This window comes from Pituophis catenifer, unplaced genomic scaffold, assembly GCF_029215685.1.
Source record: "Pituophis catenifer annectens isolate HBS135680 unplaced genomic scaffold, rPitCat1.0.hap2 SCAF_2, whole genome shotgun sequence".
Lineage (NCBI taxonomy): Eukaryota > Metazoa > Chordata > Lepidosauria > Squamata > Colubridae > Pituophis > Pituophis catenifer.
The window spans coordinates 296572481-296588303 of record NW_027256882.1 but is presented as its reverse complement, the minus strand read 5'-3'; the positions used below and the strand labels follow the sequence as shown (position 1 = coordinate 296588303).

At 50.7% G+C, this 15823-nt stretch overlaps 1 protein-coding gene across 2 annotated transcripts in view; it reads left to right on the top strand.

Moving 5' to 3' along the window:
- The window catches only part of VCP (valosin containing protein), a 29144-nt gene extending 15869 nt beyond the window's left edge, over window positions 1-13275 (top strand). For both annotated transcript variants that reach the window (XM_070938993.1, XM_070938991.1), the window contains exons 8-17: window positions 966-1099; window positions 2877-3012; window positions 5977-6089; window positions 7305-7469; window positions 7574-7696; window positions 8701-8913; window positions 10377-10685; window positions 11664-11819; window positions 11933-12087; window positions 12823-13275. In XM_070938993.1, coding sequence (XP_070795094.1) covers window positions 966-1099; window positions 2877-3012; window positions 5977-6089; window positions 7305-7469; window positions 7574-7696; window positions 8701-8913; window positions 10377-10685; window positions 11664-11819; window positions 11933-12087; window positions 12823-12928 — 1610 coding nt within the window. In that variant the 3' untranslated portion in view covers window positions 12929-13275. The remainder of the gene's footprint in view (window positions 1-965; window positions 1100-2876; window positions 3013-5976; window positions 6090-7304; window positions 7470-7573; window positions 7697-8700; window positions 8914-10376; window positions 10686-11663; window positions 11820-11932; window positions 12088-12822) is intronic.
- The last annotated feature ends 2548 nt before the right edge of the window (window positions 13276-15823 follow it).

Here is a 15823-nt window from a genome sequence, read left to right as displayed (position 1 = left end):
CTCCTGGGCATTTCATACTGGAGTTTGAAAGATGCTCTCTCTCTCGTGCAGTTGCCTTTGAAGCCGGTATCCTTGGAAACCTCAAGGTGCCTTAAGGAAGCTGAAGGAAGTGCCTAGACTTCACAGCCGCAGCAAGAAAGAAAGAAAGAAAGAAGAAGCAGACTCTGCCTGCCTTTCTTTCTTTCTTTCTTCCCCCCCCCCCCCTTTTTTTTTTAGGAGGGTGTGTGTGTCTTAAGTTACATCTCTATCCAGACTTAACTGGAGCAAGTTGGATAGGCTTTGTGCCTGGAAGGCCTGCTTGTTTGCCAGAATAGGTAGCTCTTGACTTACAATAGTTCATTTAGTGACCATTCAAAGGTTTACAACACCACTGAAAAAAGTCACCTAGGGCCGTTTTTTCACACTTACAAACATTGCAGCATTCCCCTGGTCACTTGACCAAAATTCAGACAGTTAGCAACTGATTTCATACTTACAACAGTTGCAGTATCTCAGGGTCACGTCTTCGCCTTTTGCAACCTTCTGGCTGACAAAGTTGCTGGGGGGGGAAGCAATTGTAACAACCGTGTTACTAACCTAACAAATGCGGTGATTCACTAAACTGTGACGAGAACTGGTGTAAAATGGGGAGAACTCACTTAACAACTGTCTGGCCTAGCAACAGACATTTTGAGCTCTATAGTGGTCATAAGTTGAGGACTATCTGTTGTGGTGTTGATGACTTTGAACCTAAACAAAACCAGATTTCATTTGGTGTCCTTGTCTATTGAATTCACATGAAGTATGCGTGGGACAGGATGGCCATCCAGCGTTCCAATTCCAGCCACGGGCATCGGAGGCCTCTGGGGCCACGTCTGCCCTGGGACCTCAGGCTGTGCCCCTCTGATGTAGAGGGGGGAGCCTGAGTGTTCTTTTGGGCTGCCACCCCCTAAAGAGGCGAATGCCCTCTCTCTGCTTCTCCACAGGTCCTGAGATCATGAGCAAGCTAGCAGGGGAGTCGGAGAGCAACCTGCGCAAAGCCTTTGAGGAAGCCGAGAAGAACGCGCCTGCCATCATCTTCATTGACGAACTGGATGCCATTGCGCCAAAGAGGGAGAAGGTGGGGCCCTTGCAGCCTTCGTGCAGAGGGGGAGGGGACAGTACCGTTAGGGGGAATAGCCCTGAGCCCCCCGGGGAAGGCAAGAAAGAGGCTCAGCTGAAGAATTGCTTTGGTGGGCTTCCCATGCACTCTTGGGTAACCCAGTGGCAGAACAGGCCAGAAATCCAAGTGGCTTCTGTTTCCTGAGTTTGCTTGAGGTTAGCCTGGAAAGTCCCTCAAAGAACCAGATCCAGCTCATCTACCTATTGTAATGGAATCCCTCAGACTTCCAGCTGTCCCCGAGGGTCACGTGATTGCAATCTGGGCCTTTGACCACCAGCTCACACAACGGTTTCAGCAGTCACATGATTAACACTTGTAATAGCAATAGCCCTTAGACTTATATACTGCTTCATAGCACTTACGGCCCTCTCTGAGCGCTTTGCAGGGGCAGCCTGTTGCCCCCAACAATCTGGGTCCTCGTTTTAGCCACCTCGGAAGGACAGAAGGCTGAGTCAACCTCAAGCCCCTTTAGGAGCAATCTCCTGGCAGCGGGCAGAGTTAACTTGCAATACTGCATTCTAAGCCCTGTGGCCCCACGGCTCAGGGGCCAGTAACCTGCTCTGCTGGCTCCTGCAAGCGAAGGCCTTGGAGAGGCTGGCCAAGAAGGTTGCAAGTTCTCCCCTGCCCCTCGGCAGCCACCCCCAGCCCTGCCCTGCTTGCATCGTCATGCCTCACAGGCCTCCAACCCACCCTCCTCTGCCTAGCAACAGCCACTTCCCTGCCTGCTTGGGAGCAGCCTGGGATTCGTTTAATAACCCATAATCTTCCTTGAACGACAGCAATGGGGACTGCCATTGCTAAGTGATACGGTCATGTGCCATTGTGCTTTACAACTTGATCCCTTAGCAACAGATGTTCCAGGCTCAATTACTGTCATTAAGTGAGGAATTACCTGGACCTGTATTTGCCAGTGCACCCCATATCTCCAGGGAGCAAATCAAATGCTTAATGCATTGTAAGCCACCCTGAGTCTCCGGAGAAGGGCGGCATATAAATTAAAGCAAAAAAAAAAAATCAAGCCCAGGTTGTTCGTTTATTCACTTGCTTTAGTGTTCATCTTCTATTCTGCCTCTGTGGACTCGGAAGCTTGGCAGCCTAATAAACCCAAACCAGATATAAGAAAAAGACAACACTGAAAAAGGCTAGGGAGTTAGTGCCTTGGAGCAGGCGGGGGCTCTTGGTGCCTCGGAGGGCAGGGCAAGGCTGAAGCTTGGGGTGGGGGGCGGAGGGCAGAAGCAACAGTCAGGCTTCCCAGGCCAGAGCGGCACCTGTGGCCGGAGAGTCCTTCCTCTGCTGAAGGAAGAGTCTCTGCCAGAATAAGGAAGAGGGGAAGCTCATCCTACCTGGCGATAGAGGGGAACAGCTTCCCCTCCCCGTGAAGGGTTTTCCCCCCCAAGATTGCCTGAAGGGAGGGTTTCCTCCTCCCTCCTGACCAATATTGGCATTCAGGCTGTTTAGATGTTTGTTCTTTGGATTGACCGTTTCCAGTCTAGACTGCCAAAGGAGGAAGTCTCTTATTTGAGGTATGAACTAAAATTGCATTTGATCCCATGTCTCTCTCGCTGTAATCTTAGTGGCTGGTTTCTTGGTTTTTATTTATTTCCATATTACTTTATTTTAAAGTATTTTATCTGCTTTTAAGCTTTCCTTCCCTCAGATCTTCTCTTTGGGGTCCCTTCCTTGGGGCCAGGTTCTTTCCTTCCCAACCTGACCCTCTCGACTGGTTTCTCCGTAGACCCACGGGGAAGTTGAACGGCGCATTGTGTCCCAGTTGCTGACCCTCATGGATGGCCTCAAGCAGCGAGCCCACGTCATTGTCATGGCTGCCACCAACAGACCAAACAGCATCGATCCAGCCCTCCGGCGGTTCGGTAACTAAGCTTGCTCCATTTGGGAGGGGGCAGGGAGGGTTAGCGACACGTGTGCAGCTGATAGTCAGCGAACTCTCCTTTTGAAACAGTCGGGCTGCAGAGCACAGCCATGCCAGCAGTCAAAACCCCTGTGGGACTTTCAAACTTTTGTTGCTTACAAACTTGTGAACTCTGGGGTTGAGGATTCCCTTAAAATGAAGTAATATTCAGCAGGTACAAATTGCGGTTCTGCTTGTAGTTTTTCACGTGTGAGGGTGCAAGAGTTCTTTCTTGCTGGCAATGTGCACCACAGACAGCCAGGCCTTAATTTGTACCTGAAGCCCAGTTCACACATGCAGAAGGAATAAGTAGCAAACTTCGACCTGGATTACAGACTTCAAGCTATAATTGATAATGTGCAGGGAGGAGTCGCATTCTGGTGAAAGAGAATGCTACTTTGGTTCATGTAGTTTGTTTAATTACAAATAACTGTACTTACTGGGGCTTAGTATTCCTATGTGCCTATAAGTAAGACCAAAGTAAATTGGTATTTCTTCCAGGCCTGGGTTTCATCTGATCTTAAGCATACGTGGTTCTCAGTGGCAAAGGCAGGGCTTAAGGATCAAGAGCCGCTGAGAAGTAAAATCTGCCTGCTTGACCAAGCACATTTGAATCAGGATCCTCATGTTATGTAGAAGAAAAATTGTGGTTTTGAACACTTACTTTTTGTGTCCTTGAAATTCTTGTTTCAACTGCACGCACGCACGCACACACTCTCCAGAATGCTTCCTGGTTGCCAGCAGTGCTTGAGGAAACGGCTGGGCTCGCTCCCCCCTCACACACACACCGCCTTGCATTTTAGAGGAAACCATTGTTAATACTATGTGGCTCTTCTGAGCTGGAAGGAGAGTCCTTGGAAGTCTCCCTGACAGACCCCTTTCTGTGGGTTCCTTGGGAGAAGATGTCTCCCTTTAGTCTGCTGGGTTTTTTTTTTTTTTACTCTTCACCCAGGAGGTCTCCCTTCAGCCCAGCCCTTGGGGGGGGGGGAAGCAGGGAGCGGCTTGGGATTGTCCTACCAGAGGCCCAGAAATGGAAGATGTGAAATCCCCCTTATAAAACCAGGGAAGCCAAATCGCTAGGTATAAAAAGAACTTTATTGGAAAAGGAAGATGGAAAGGGGAAAAAACAGAGAAAGCAACAACCACACATAAATTTAGAATTCTAATTTAGTTTAGCTAAACTAATTTTTATTACCTCCTTGAATAGGCAACTGGGGGACAGTTGGAGAGAGAGAGGGAGACCCTGCTTGGGTGTCCCTAGGCGGTCCTTTCTTCCAGTTCTTCGACCTCCTCCTCAGGTTTCTAGTCCTTGTTGGGGAGGTTGCATCTAAAGAGGCCTCTCCGCCTGAGGTCCAGGCATTGGGCGCTTCAGGAGCCCCAGTTGCCCCATACCAAAATGGGGGAGGGGTGTTGCCCTTGACCTCTTGGCAAACACTAATTTACCAACCGTTTACTTTTGATTTCAATTTATTTTATACAAAATATTAAAATACGAATCCCCCCCCCCAAATATTTATGATCACAATTTCCACTGCTGAGCAAGACTGTTATTAGGTGAGTTTTGCCTCATTTTACAACCTACCTTGCCACAGTTGTTAAACAAATCATTGTGGTCATTAAGTGAATCATGCAGTCGTTAAGCAAATCTGGTTTTCCCTATTGACTTTCCTTGTGGGAAGCCAGCTGGGAAGGCTACAGATGGTGGGCAGGTGGCCCCAGGGCAGGGCAGCCGCCACCCATGGAGGCCATTTGCCAAGCGCCCACAATGGTTTTGATCTTGTGACCGTGACTACAATGGTTGTAAGTGTGAAAAACGGTCATCACTTTTTTCAGTGCCATTGTAACTTTGTCACTAAATGAGCTGTTGTAAGTCCAGGATTACTTACAGTCTAAAGTCCCATTTTAACCGGATGCAGCAAACGACCCGGCCCCTTGTCACATGCGAGGCGGGATCGGTGGGGGTGGTGAGCCACTGAGCAGCCAAACCAGCAGGTGGAGGTTTGCTTTGCCAGGGAACATCACCACAAGTGGATGTACCGCCATTGTGAGTCTTTTAACCTGCTTTCTCTCCTTCATGTAGCCGCGCAGGGCCTGCGCTCTGGAAGGATAGAAAGGGTTTGTTCCATTCCTGATCTCTTCAGTCCTATCCACACTGCCTTTTGCGACTAGGATTTCGTAATCTCGTGGCATTTATAGCTCCCCTCATTCCTCACAGAGGCTGGGCAGGCAGAGCGTCAGAGCAGATTAAGTTCAAAAGAATAGAAAAGGGACAGTGATGTCATCCAGAAATGTCAACAATAGATTGCACTGCCACGAGCTGCATTTTGACAAGGAAGCGATCCGGTCAAGGCAAAGGTCAGGGGTTAATGTCCAGATCACACCTCGTCTCCACTCAAAAGGGAGACCAGGTCAACTGTATGCGCCCTCCCCCCCCCCCCCCCCCCGTTGTGCCAGGGCACCAGTTTGGAAGGGCCCACAAACTCCCCAACTGCAGAGTGACTGTCCTGCAGGGCATGGAGGCCGCAAGTGGCATAAGACTCACAGCCTTGAGAAGAAGCCCAGGAGCATCAGCTGCTAGTCAGTGGTCACACCAGCAGCAAAACCTAGATTGCCAGTGGCAGCAAATGGGCAGAGAGAGCTGCTTGGAGGCTGTTTGCCACAGTGGGCACAAAACAAGGATTATAGCCTGCCACTGTCCAGCGTGGGAGGCACCAGCTGAGCCGAGTTTTCTTTCTGTCTGCGTTCCTGAGGGGGGGTGGGGTGGAGCTACCCCCAAAAAGGCTGTAAAACTTTGGTCCCCCCACTTGCTTGCCGAGAGGACAGTGCTGAGCCTCAGCTGAGCCTGGCCTGAGCCCTCGGATGCTGCAGAGGGCTAGGGCCTCTCTAGGGAGACAGAAAGGTGATGCTTGCTCTTGGTCCACTGCAGGCCGCTTTGACCGGGAGGTGGACATCGGCATCCCCGACGCTACTGGCCGCCTGGAGATCTTGCAGATCCACACCAAGAACATGAAGCTGGCTGATGATGTTGATCTGGAGCAGGTGGGTTTGGCTTTTTTTAAATTATAATTAGGAAATGTGATATAAACTTAGTAGCAGGACATGATGACAGCGATAAAAAAAATCATTTCAAAATGTGAGGTAGGTCCATTTAAAGTCATTATTATTTTCCTCCCTCTTTCCCTCCTTTTTATTTCTTCCTTTCTTTCTCTTCCTCCCTCCCTCCCTCCCTCCGCAAGGCAGCAATCATGCCTGCCACTTATCTAATACTCCTCCCTCCTCGTATTTTCCCCATAAGGACCACCCTGTGAGGTGGGCTGTGCTGATGAGAGCGACTGGCCAAGTCACCCAGCCAACTACAGCTACAGCTGCTCAGGCTCAGGCTCAGCTTCTCTCAGAACGACGTGAAAGGAGAACACGATCATATGCATTAGTCAATTGCTAATTACGCCCAAAGCGATTATTGCTTATCCAAATCCCCACCCCCCTTGGGAGCTTAAGCACTGGTCCTGTCAGACCTGGAAACCATCTTTTACATTTGGGCCTTCAGGCCTGCCACATATTGAGGAATCTCAAGCCTTGGCATTTCCTTTCGTTGGGGGTGTTACTTGGAACCCTGACAGATCCTGTGCTGGAACCGTTGCTGTGTGTTAGTTATGAACTTCCTCAGGGTTATAAGGACGAAGAACATCTGTTATTTAGCCTGGGAATAGTTTTGGGCTGTGCATTGTGGCTCTTAAAGGGAGGGGCCGTCTCGGCCAGAGAGCGTTCCACAGCACAATTGAGACTGGCCAGTTTCCCAGCCTGATGAATCCCTGTTTTTCTAAGTTGCATTCAGCTCCCTTTCTCTCTCCTGCCCCAAGACTCACAGACCTGCCTCTTACCTAGATCCGTAGATGGAAAAGGCGGGTTAAGGGATGTGGCAGGCATGAGACAGTTCAGCAGGAGCTGACTTAGAAGAGTGGAAGGAAACAGCCAGAAGAGGGAGCACAAGACCAGTAAAATCGGAGCTTTCTCAAACTGGGGGAAGCCTGACATTTTACACAGCAGATTTCTCTGCTCAAACAGGGCTAAATCTAGATGAATTGGATTGTCCAAAACCAGGGACCGATTCAAGCCACCTATCTGGTTACCTCGGGGTCAGTGAGGGCTGAGCGGGCCTAGGCACTGCTGTGGGGCTCCTCCTGGTGGTAGAAGCCGGATTCCCCTTCCTCAGAGCAGGAGCAGGTCTTTACTTGTGTTCCTCCTCTGCTTCAGGTGGCCAATGAGACCCACGGCCATGTGGGGGCTGACTTGGCTGCGCTGTGTTCAGAGGCGGCACTGCAGGCCATCCGGAAGAAGATGGACCTGATTGACCTTGAAGATGAGACCATCGATGCCGAAGTGATGAACTCCCTGGCCGTCACCATGGATGACTTCCGGGTAAGGCAGCCGCGGGTGCATCTTCCCTTTCTCAATCTGGAGAAATGGCCTCGATCAAACGTAGCAACACCTTCTCTCTCTTCTCGTCCCTTTGCAAATCCCAGTGGGCTCTAAGCCAGAGCAATCCCTCCGCACTGCGCGAGACCGTAGTGGAAGTCCCGCAGGTGACCTGGCAAGACATCGGGGGCTTGGAAGACGTCAAGCGGGAACTCCAGGAGCTGGTTCAGGTGAGGCTGCTTGGGCCTTTTCCTCAGGTGCTTGCCAGCTGCAGGGGGCAGCCAATACCATGGGGGCATGGCCTGATTTCCTCTCTTGACTGTTAAAAGCCGCATGTGTTCTTAAAAATTAATCTCCATTTAAAAATGATGGGTAAGTCTATGTTTTGAATGGTTCTGTTTCCAGCAACTATGAAATCTTTATATAAATTTAAGATTCCCCTGTTTGGTGATTTATGTTGACCTTATAAGGCCACCCAACTCTATAACAACACTTGGTGATATACATAAAAAAAGCAGCTAAGAACCCAAATGTCTTGAACAAATGCAAAAAATAAAAGACAATTACACACACAGGATTCACACACACACACACACACACACACACTCACACTGACCCATAGCCTGGGGGAAAGCCAGGGTTTCAGAGCCCTTTGGAACACAGCCAGGCCCTGTGAGGTGAGCTTTTAAGTTGGCATACTCTCCCCTTGCCCAAAAAGTTGCCATCAAGCTGTTTTAAGAGCATTTGTCAAAGTCAGATTGGGGGCTGTAGTAACCAAATTCCAGAAGAGTAAATTAATGAGTTTAGCTGCAGAATTGCTTTTGATGCTTGTTACCTTCATCATAATATGATTTACCTCCTGCTTCCTTTTTAAATTACCTACCTCCAGTTGTTTGTTGTAAACATGAGCTGGAGACAGTAGCAAGCGATTTTTGCTGATAATGGCTGCAATTATTAGCAGAAGCGAGATCTGCACACTGACGGGAGGGAGGAGACAGGTTGCATGCCCTCCAGAGTCACTTTCCATGAGATGAGTGGCCATATACGTTTTCACGCTGAAACAAATAATAATTTGGAGCTAGTTCCAGCCCTCCTGCTGCCCTTGGTTTGATCCAATTTATCCCCTCTGAAGCGGTGGGTGACGTGGGCAGATTTTGCGTCCAGGTTGTTCTCGTTCCCTGTTTTCCTACATTGTCTCCTCTCGGAGCTGACCTTGAGTCCATTCCTTCTCCAGTACCCAGTGGAGCATCCTGACAAATTCCTCAAGTTTGGCATGACCCCATCTAAAGGGGTCCTCTTTTATGGCCCCCCTGGCTGTGGAAAGACCCTGCTAGCCAAAGCCATTGCCAATGAATGCCAGGCCAATTTCATCTCCATCAAGGGCCCAGAGCTGCTCACCATGTGGTTTGGGGAGTCAGAAGCCAACGTGCGCGAGATCTTTGACAAGGTGAGTCCCTGATTCCTCTCCTCCACCCCCCACCCCCTGCTCACCTGCAGCTCTCAGTGGGAGGCTTGGTGTTATGTCCCGGGTCGCCTAAGCAGAGGCGACCTTCCATAGAGTCCTTTATTGCCCTGTTAGCTGCCCCAACAGACGGCCTTACAATGGCCAGTAAGGCTCCGGCCCACACTTCCCTGAAGGCAGCCACCCTCAGTCCCACAAACACAAGCCAGTAAGCAACCAAACCCAATTCACAAAGGCTGGGAGGAAGTCCAAAGAGAAGGTGCATGCTCTTGGGGCGAGGTCCAGTGCCAGGGTCTACCAGGCAAAGGCAAGGCAGAAACAAAGAGTCTAAGACTCCCCTGCCTTCTCCTTAAGGCAACTCACACCAGGTGTTCCTTGTGAGGAGGGGCAGGGCGATCTCCTCCCGAGCAACCCTCCTTTAAGCTTGCCTCCACTCTACTCTCCGTGCCCTTGGATCCAGTGGGGGAGGCAGCTGTTCTTCATCAGAGGGGATCAGATGCCTATCAGCACCACTGCCTGTCTTCAGCTGATCCTCCCTTGTCTGTGAGGGCAAGCAGCTCTCCTTTCAAGTCGACCACCTCCCCAATGCCTGAGAGGCCTGGGACAGCATCGCCCCGGCCTCTCCAAGCATGCCAAGGGAGACAGTCCCAGTTCCTCCTCCTCCTCCTCTGAAGCAGGATTCATTGCCTCAGTGCTCAGATTCAGAGCTTTTGGCTGTTCATCTTTCCACATTCTGGGGAACAGTCAATCACACAGCGTTTGCCAGGGCCTTAAGCCAAAGGGCAGCGACATTTCATTCTCCAGGGGCCACACGCAACTGTTGGGTGGGTGAGGCGATGATGATAATGACGACGACGACAATGTTCTCCGTTCAGTCTGGTCCGACTCTTGGTGATTCTCGGGGCCAGGCCTCTCCATGTCTTCCGATCTTGTACTGCTTTTTTGAGTTGTTTTGCGCTCTGGAAAAAACACACCTGAGGCAAAAATGAGAGGCTGTGGATTTTTTAACAAAATAATTAATCCCCTTCCCCTCCCAAATCCTTGGGAGTTCTGTGCAACATTTAAATCATTGTTCTACCTTCGTTTTTGGAAACTGAAAAGTCCAGTATACCATCTTTGTGCCTGCACTACTGCCTCTCTAGGGCCTCTCTGACGTAGGGGCACCACAGTTGCTCTGATGAATGTAGGGAGGTGTCAGGCATTTGCAGGGAATCTGGAAATTCTGAAACTGGCCATCAGTTTCCGAGCCCTGGAGGCTTTAGGGATAAGAGCGAAAGAACTAACACAAGAGCCGGACCTGGAGCTTGTGGGCCCTGAACACTAACAGTGATAACAGTTGCCAGGAGCCCTTGGGTGCCCGGGGCAATGCGCAACCAGCCTGTAGCAGCACCCAGGCCAGGATGGCCTCTGGTGCCTTGGTGACTGACGCGGTGTCCTTCCCTCGGCAGGCCCGCCAAGCAGCTCCCTGCGTGCTGTTCTTCGATGAGCTGGATTCCATTGCGAAGGCCCGTGGGGGGAACATTGGCGATGGCGGTGGTGCCGCCGACCGAGTGATCAACCAGATCCTCACAGAGATGGATGGCATGTCGACCAAGAAGAACGTCTTCATCATTGGCGCCACCAACCGGCCAGACATCATTGATCCGGCTATCCTGCGCCCTGGACGCCTGGACCAGCTCATCTACATTCCTCTGCCTGATGAGAAGTCTCGTGTGGCCATCCTCAAGGCCAATCTGCGGAAATCACCTGTGGCCAAGGCAAGTTTGGATACAAGAGAGCGTGCGTGCATGTGTGTATATGAGGGAGGGGGAGAGAGAGAGAAAAGACTGGCATCCAGATTACAGATTAATAGAACTGGAAGGGACCTTGTAGGTCATCTAGTCCACCCCCCGCCCAAGCAGGAGACCCTACACCATTTCTGACAGATGGCAGCCCAGTCTCTTCTTGAAAGCCTCCAGGGATGCAGCAACCACAACTTCCAAAGGCAACTTCTGTTCCACAGGTTGATGGTTCTCACTCTCAGGAAATGTCTCCTTATTCCCAGGTTGAATCTCTCCTTGTTCAGTTTCCATCCATTGTTCCTTGTCTGGCCTTCAGGTGCTTTGGAAAATAGCTTGACCCACCCACCCTCTTCTCTGGCTGCCCTTCAAATATTGGACCACTACTATCCTGTCTCCCCTGGTCCTCTTCCTGTCTGTGTTGTTTAATTTTGGGCCCTGGTTGGTTTTAATACCTATTCAGGGGAATGGGACAATCCTTTGAGGATTCAGAAAAGGCAGGCAGCGTTCCTGGTTGTTTCCTTCTCTGAGCTTGAGCCCAACACGGACCTTGGTTGTAGCTTGATGTGAGGAGCAGTCAGCAAATGGGAATCCTGGAGCCCTTTGGAAGGCAAAATCTTTGGAGAGGCTCCTGAGCTGCAGCCAGCTGGCCAGAGGGAGTTCAGGGGAAGGAGGCCCTGGTAGCTCTCTCCTCTTTTACACTCTGTTGGTAGAATCTGAGAGTCGAGCCAGTCCCACTGCTGCTGGAAGACTTTCAGCTCCCCGTTGCTCCCCGCTTTAGAAAAGAGATTGTTAAAATATGTTCTGGGTCTCCTACAGTTGCAGCTATTATTGCTTAAATTTTCCTAATTTCCCCCGGAGTTGTGTTTCTTGTTCGTGAGGCGGGTGAATGAAAGCCAGCTGCCAGCGGGGATTTGAAGGGCACATGCCATACGTGGAATTTTCCTTGCTTCTCAGGACGTGGATCTGGAGTTCCTGGCAAAAATGACCAATGGCTTCTCGGGAGCTGACCTCACGGAGATTTGCCAGCGGGCTTGCAAGCTGGCCATCCGCGAGTCAATCGAGAGCGAGATCAGGCGGGAACGGGAGAGGCAGACCAACCCCTCGGCCATGGTGAGCAGCTGGCACTTGGGGGAGGGGCAGCCGGGGGAGGCTGGCTCTGGTCTCCAAGGGTTGACCTTCACCGGTCCCCGATGCTGACGGCCACACCCGTTGCTCTGCTTTAGGAGGTCGAAGAGGACGACCCGGTCCCCGAGATCCGTCGGGATCACTTCGAGGAAGCCATGCGTTTTGCCCGCCGGTCAGTCAGCGACAATGACATCCGCAAATACGAGATGTTTGCACAGACTCTGCAGCAGAGTCGTGGCTTTGGCAGCTTCAGGTACGCCCAGGGGTCTTTTTTGCCCTTTCCCCTCTTGCCCCTTCTTTTCAGCACTGTCGGTCGGCAGGTAATCGTCTTTGTGGATGCCTGGAGTATCTGCTTCCCTATCTGGGCATCCATGACTTCCACAAACAGTCAGGTGAGGTTCTCCTCTGGCAAAGGGCCTGTGGAGCCAAGAGGAGCTGCTCTTCTGCTTCTCCATATTTCTCTCTTGCATATTCTCCGGGCAGTGTGCCTGATGCTCCCTCTCCCAGTTTTTGCTAAAAGAATGGAGTGAAATAAACTTGTTTCCTGACTCAAACCCTCTTGGTGACCCCCATAACCGAGGGGGTCCCTGAGCCTGGCTCGTCCCAGTCCTAGTCTGACTGCTGAGTCCACACACCCAACTGGTTCTCTCCTCCTCTCACCATCTCCCAGTTCAGTGCTCCCAGGTTCTGTCCAGATCTCTAATTGCACCTGGAGATGCCCCTCGTTCTTTGTTGTCTACGCAGAATGAAGAGGTTGTGTGAAAACAAGAACAGCTAAGCTGGGAGAAATTTAAGAAATAAATGAATCAGAAAGGCTGCCTCCCCTGCAGTTAGTCTGAGGCAGGAGATTCTGGCCTGTAAAGGGGGTGGGGGGGGAGGGTTTCCCTTTTGGCTTTCCAGATGTTGGCATCCAACTTCCACCTCTGTCCAGTTGTTGTTCTGGCTCCTCACCTGCTTCCCCCCCCCCCCGCTGTGCTTCTCCTGGCAGATTCCCATCAGGTAACCAGGGCGGTGCTGGGCCAAGCCAGGGCACCGGAGGCAGCGGCGGAGGCAACGTTTACAGTGAAGACAACGATGACGATCTCTATGGTTAAGCTGCGGCCAGAGTGGACCAAACTCCAGAACAGGCCACGTTGTACAGGGCAGTCCTAACGGCCAGTGGACTCCTGGCTTCTTCATTCCTCAGTCAGACTCATGTAGCTGCGTCTCAGGCTCTCTCCGCTGAGCCTGCTGTCAATGTAAGGCAGTTGGTTGCCTGGTTTGGTTGGTTGGTTGGGAGGTAGGCAAGCAGTGGAGGAGGAGGAGGGGAATTGACTTCTGGGAAATTTTCTGTTCTAGTTTTATGGCAGAATCAGCAGCTTTAGCAACGGGTACAACAATAGCCTGTAAAAAAAAAATTAATAAAAACCCACAAAAATAAAAAAAAGTCCCATAACTTCAAGCTGGCCTAAATGTGCCTTTGTTCCCGATTAAACTCCTTCGGCATTTCTCGTCTCCCTGGGGAAGATGGAAATAGACCCCGGGTGGCTCTTCCTCAGAGGCCACCCAGTTCCTCCAGTCATGCCTTCAGCAGAGGGGCAGGACGTGGCCGCGTGGCTTTGGCTTCAGCCTTCCTCTGCTGGGCCAGCCTCCTCTTCCTCCTGCTTTCCTGCTGGGCTCCTCTGGCTGCTTCCTTCCCGCCTGCGTTGGGTCCCTGCTGGTGGTCTCTGGAGAGTCTCACCTGCCAGGTCAGGGTTGTCCCAAAGGAGCTTTTCCAGAAGGCAGCTGGACTTTCCCCTTGAGGACATTTCGCTTCCCAACCAGAGTTAAGAACCGAAGAAACGTCTTCAAAGAACAAAAGAAAACCCAGCTGCCTTTTGGACAAAGCACCCTCAGGGGTCCATGCGGCTTAGTGTTTATGTGAATCTGACTGGCCTCATCGGGTCTCCTCCTTTCACTTTGGGTGAAGCTCTGACAAGAGAGCTTTGACCGAGCAGCTCACACCGCACCATCCGTTGAGGCCAACAGAGATCTGGGCTCTTCCTCCGGAGGCCACCGAGCCATCAACTAACTTTCGTTAGCCTTCATCCCAATGCTGGCTTGTTACTGACTTGAAGCGTGATTCACAAGGCCGCTTGTGGAGAAATTAAATGTTCTGGGAGAGCTTGAATAGAAGACGCTTCCAGTGGTGTGTACCCTCCAAAGCACAGAATCACAAAACGTTGAATGTAGGATGTGACTAAGTGAGCTTAATAGTCTTCACACAAAACCCTTTTTAATGCTGGAGTACTTGGAAAAGGCTGGAGCTTCACGGAACGCAGCTCGAGCAGGAGCCGGGTGCAATTAATGCCATGACGGAGGGGCTGCCCCTCTCATTATCTCCCGATTTACATTCTTCTTTTTGTGTTCACCCTTTGTCAGTCAGTGGATGCATTCCACCCACAGGCCAATTATCCCAATTTCAGTAACTCTGTTAATGGCGCTCGGTGTTTTTATTTGTATTTATAATTTATTTTTCTGAAGAAATCTAAAGTGGATCTGAGCTCTTCCCCCTTTTCCTTCGGCTTCGGAGCCTTGCACTATACAGAGGAAGATGGCTGCAGGGCAGGAAGTTTGCACTCCAGCTTTCCAATCCTGAAGAAGGGCTGATGCCGGCCTGGCTTTTTCTCCTTTTCTAACAAACCCAGTCAAAGCCTGTAAACTGAAGGGCAGCTCTAGCCCCCTGTGAAGGGTTGTCTTCTAATCCCCTCACCAAGACGCCTTCCATACATCAGGCTTCTCTCTGCCTGACCCATGAACTCATCGGTCAGGAGAAGCGGTGAACACCTGTTTGCAAGCCCCTTTGTGGGATTTGGGTTCGTTGTTTTATGCCTTTGATTTATAGCCAGCCTTTCTGCCTGCCCCCCCACCCCCCTCTCGAAGCAGGGCTCCTGTCAGTTCCCTTTGCCTTGGGTGAGCATCCACATCATGGCTTCAGCCTTCCCCGCTATTTGGCCATGGCTTCTTCTGCAGAACCCTGGATATTTTGAATCAACAGCCTCTCTAAACATCTTCAGCCAATCCAAGTCAGACGCTGACGTTTGTTGCAATCAACATTGTGTCTAGATTGAAATAAGTTCAGGGATAGGGACCCTAATTCCCATCCAGCCCCCTCCCCTCTTCTTTCCAGTGCTGATTGGCTGCCTGTGTCTCTGGGAAAGAGGACCTTTTGCAGACCTCTTAACCGAAAGGCTCGGGTCATCTCCGGGAGCCAGTTGCCGTTTTAACTTCTGATTTCCCCTCTGGGAAAACTGGTGTAGAAAATGTGTTTGGGGTGCAAGGAAGTTGTAGGCATGGCCCAATGGGACTATATTGTCTATACCACACAGGCTGGCTTCACACTAAAAAACTAAGCCATCCATGATTTAAACTGGCTGAACTCTTATGTCTTTCCTAACCAAATGTAGCGATGTGAGATCCGGATTGCCGAAATAACGGTAATAAAGGGGGTGCATCCCCTGCCTGAAAGGTACAGGGATGGTTAAGGAGCTGAAGACCACTCCTGAAGTAAGGGATTGCTCTTACCACGAGTGTCTTATGGACACACGAGGTTTTGGCAGATAAGTTACAGCTCAGTTCACACGTGCTAGGATATCATATGGCTTGTTCTGAGCTCGGCCCACTGTAACTTGTATTTTTGCTGTAAACAATAGCTTGACATGATGAGTGAAAAAAGCCAGCTCTTCCCTCTGGAAAACTCAGAAAATGGGCTGGGATCATTCAGAATGGAAGGTCATTGAATGACACGATTTGTGCAATTTAGATGCTGATGTGAGCATTTTGGATAGCGGCTCCATTTAGTGCACCATCTTCCCTCACTTTGCCAAAGCCGCGTATGTTTTCTTGTCATGCGGTGTTTTTGCTCGCAGGATCGATGTGTATGCTTCCAGGAATAGGAGCCCTTTTTTGAGATAACGAAGCTTGCCAAAATTCAAATGAAGTGCAAAGATTTTGCCGAAATGCTTTCAGTG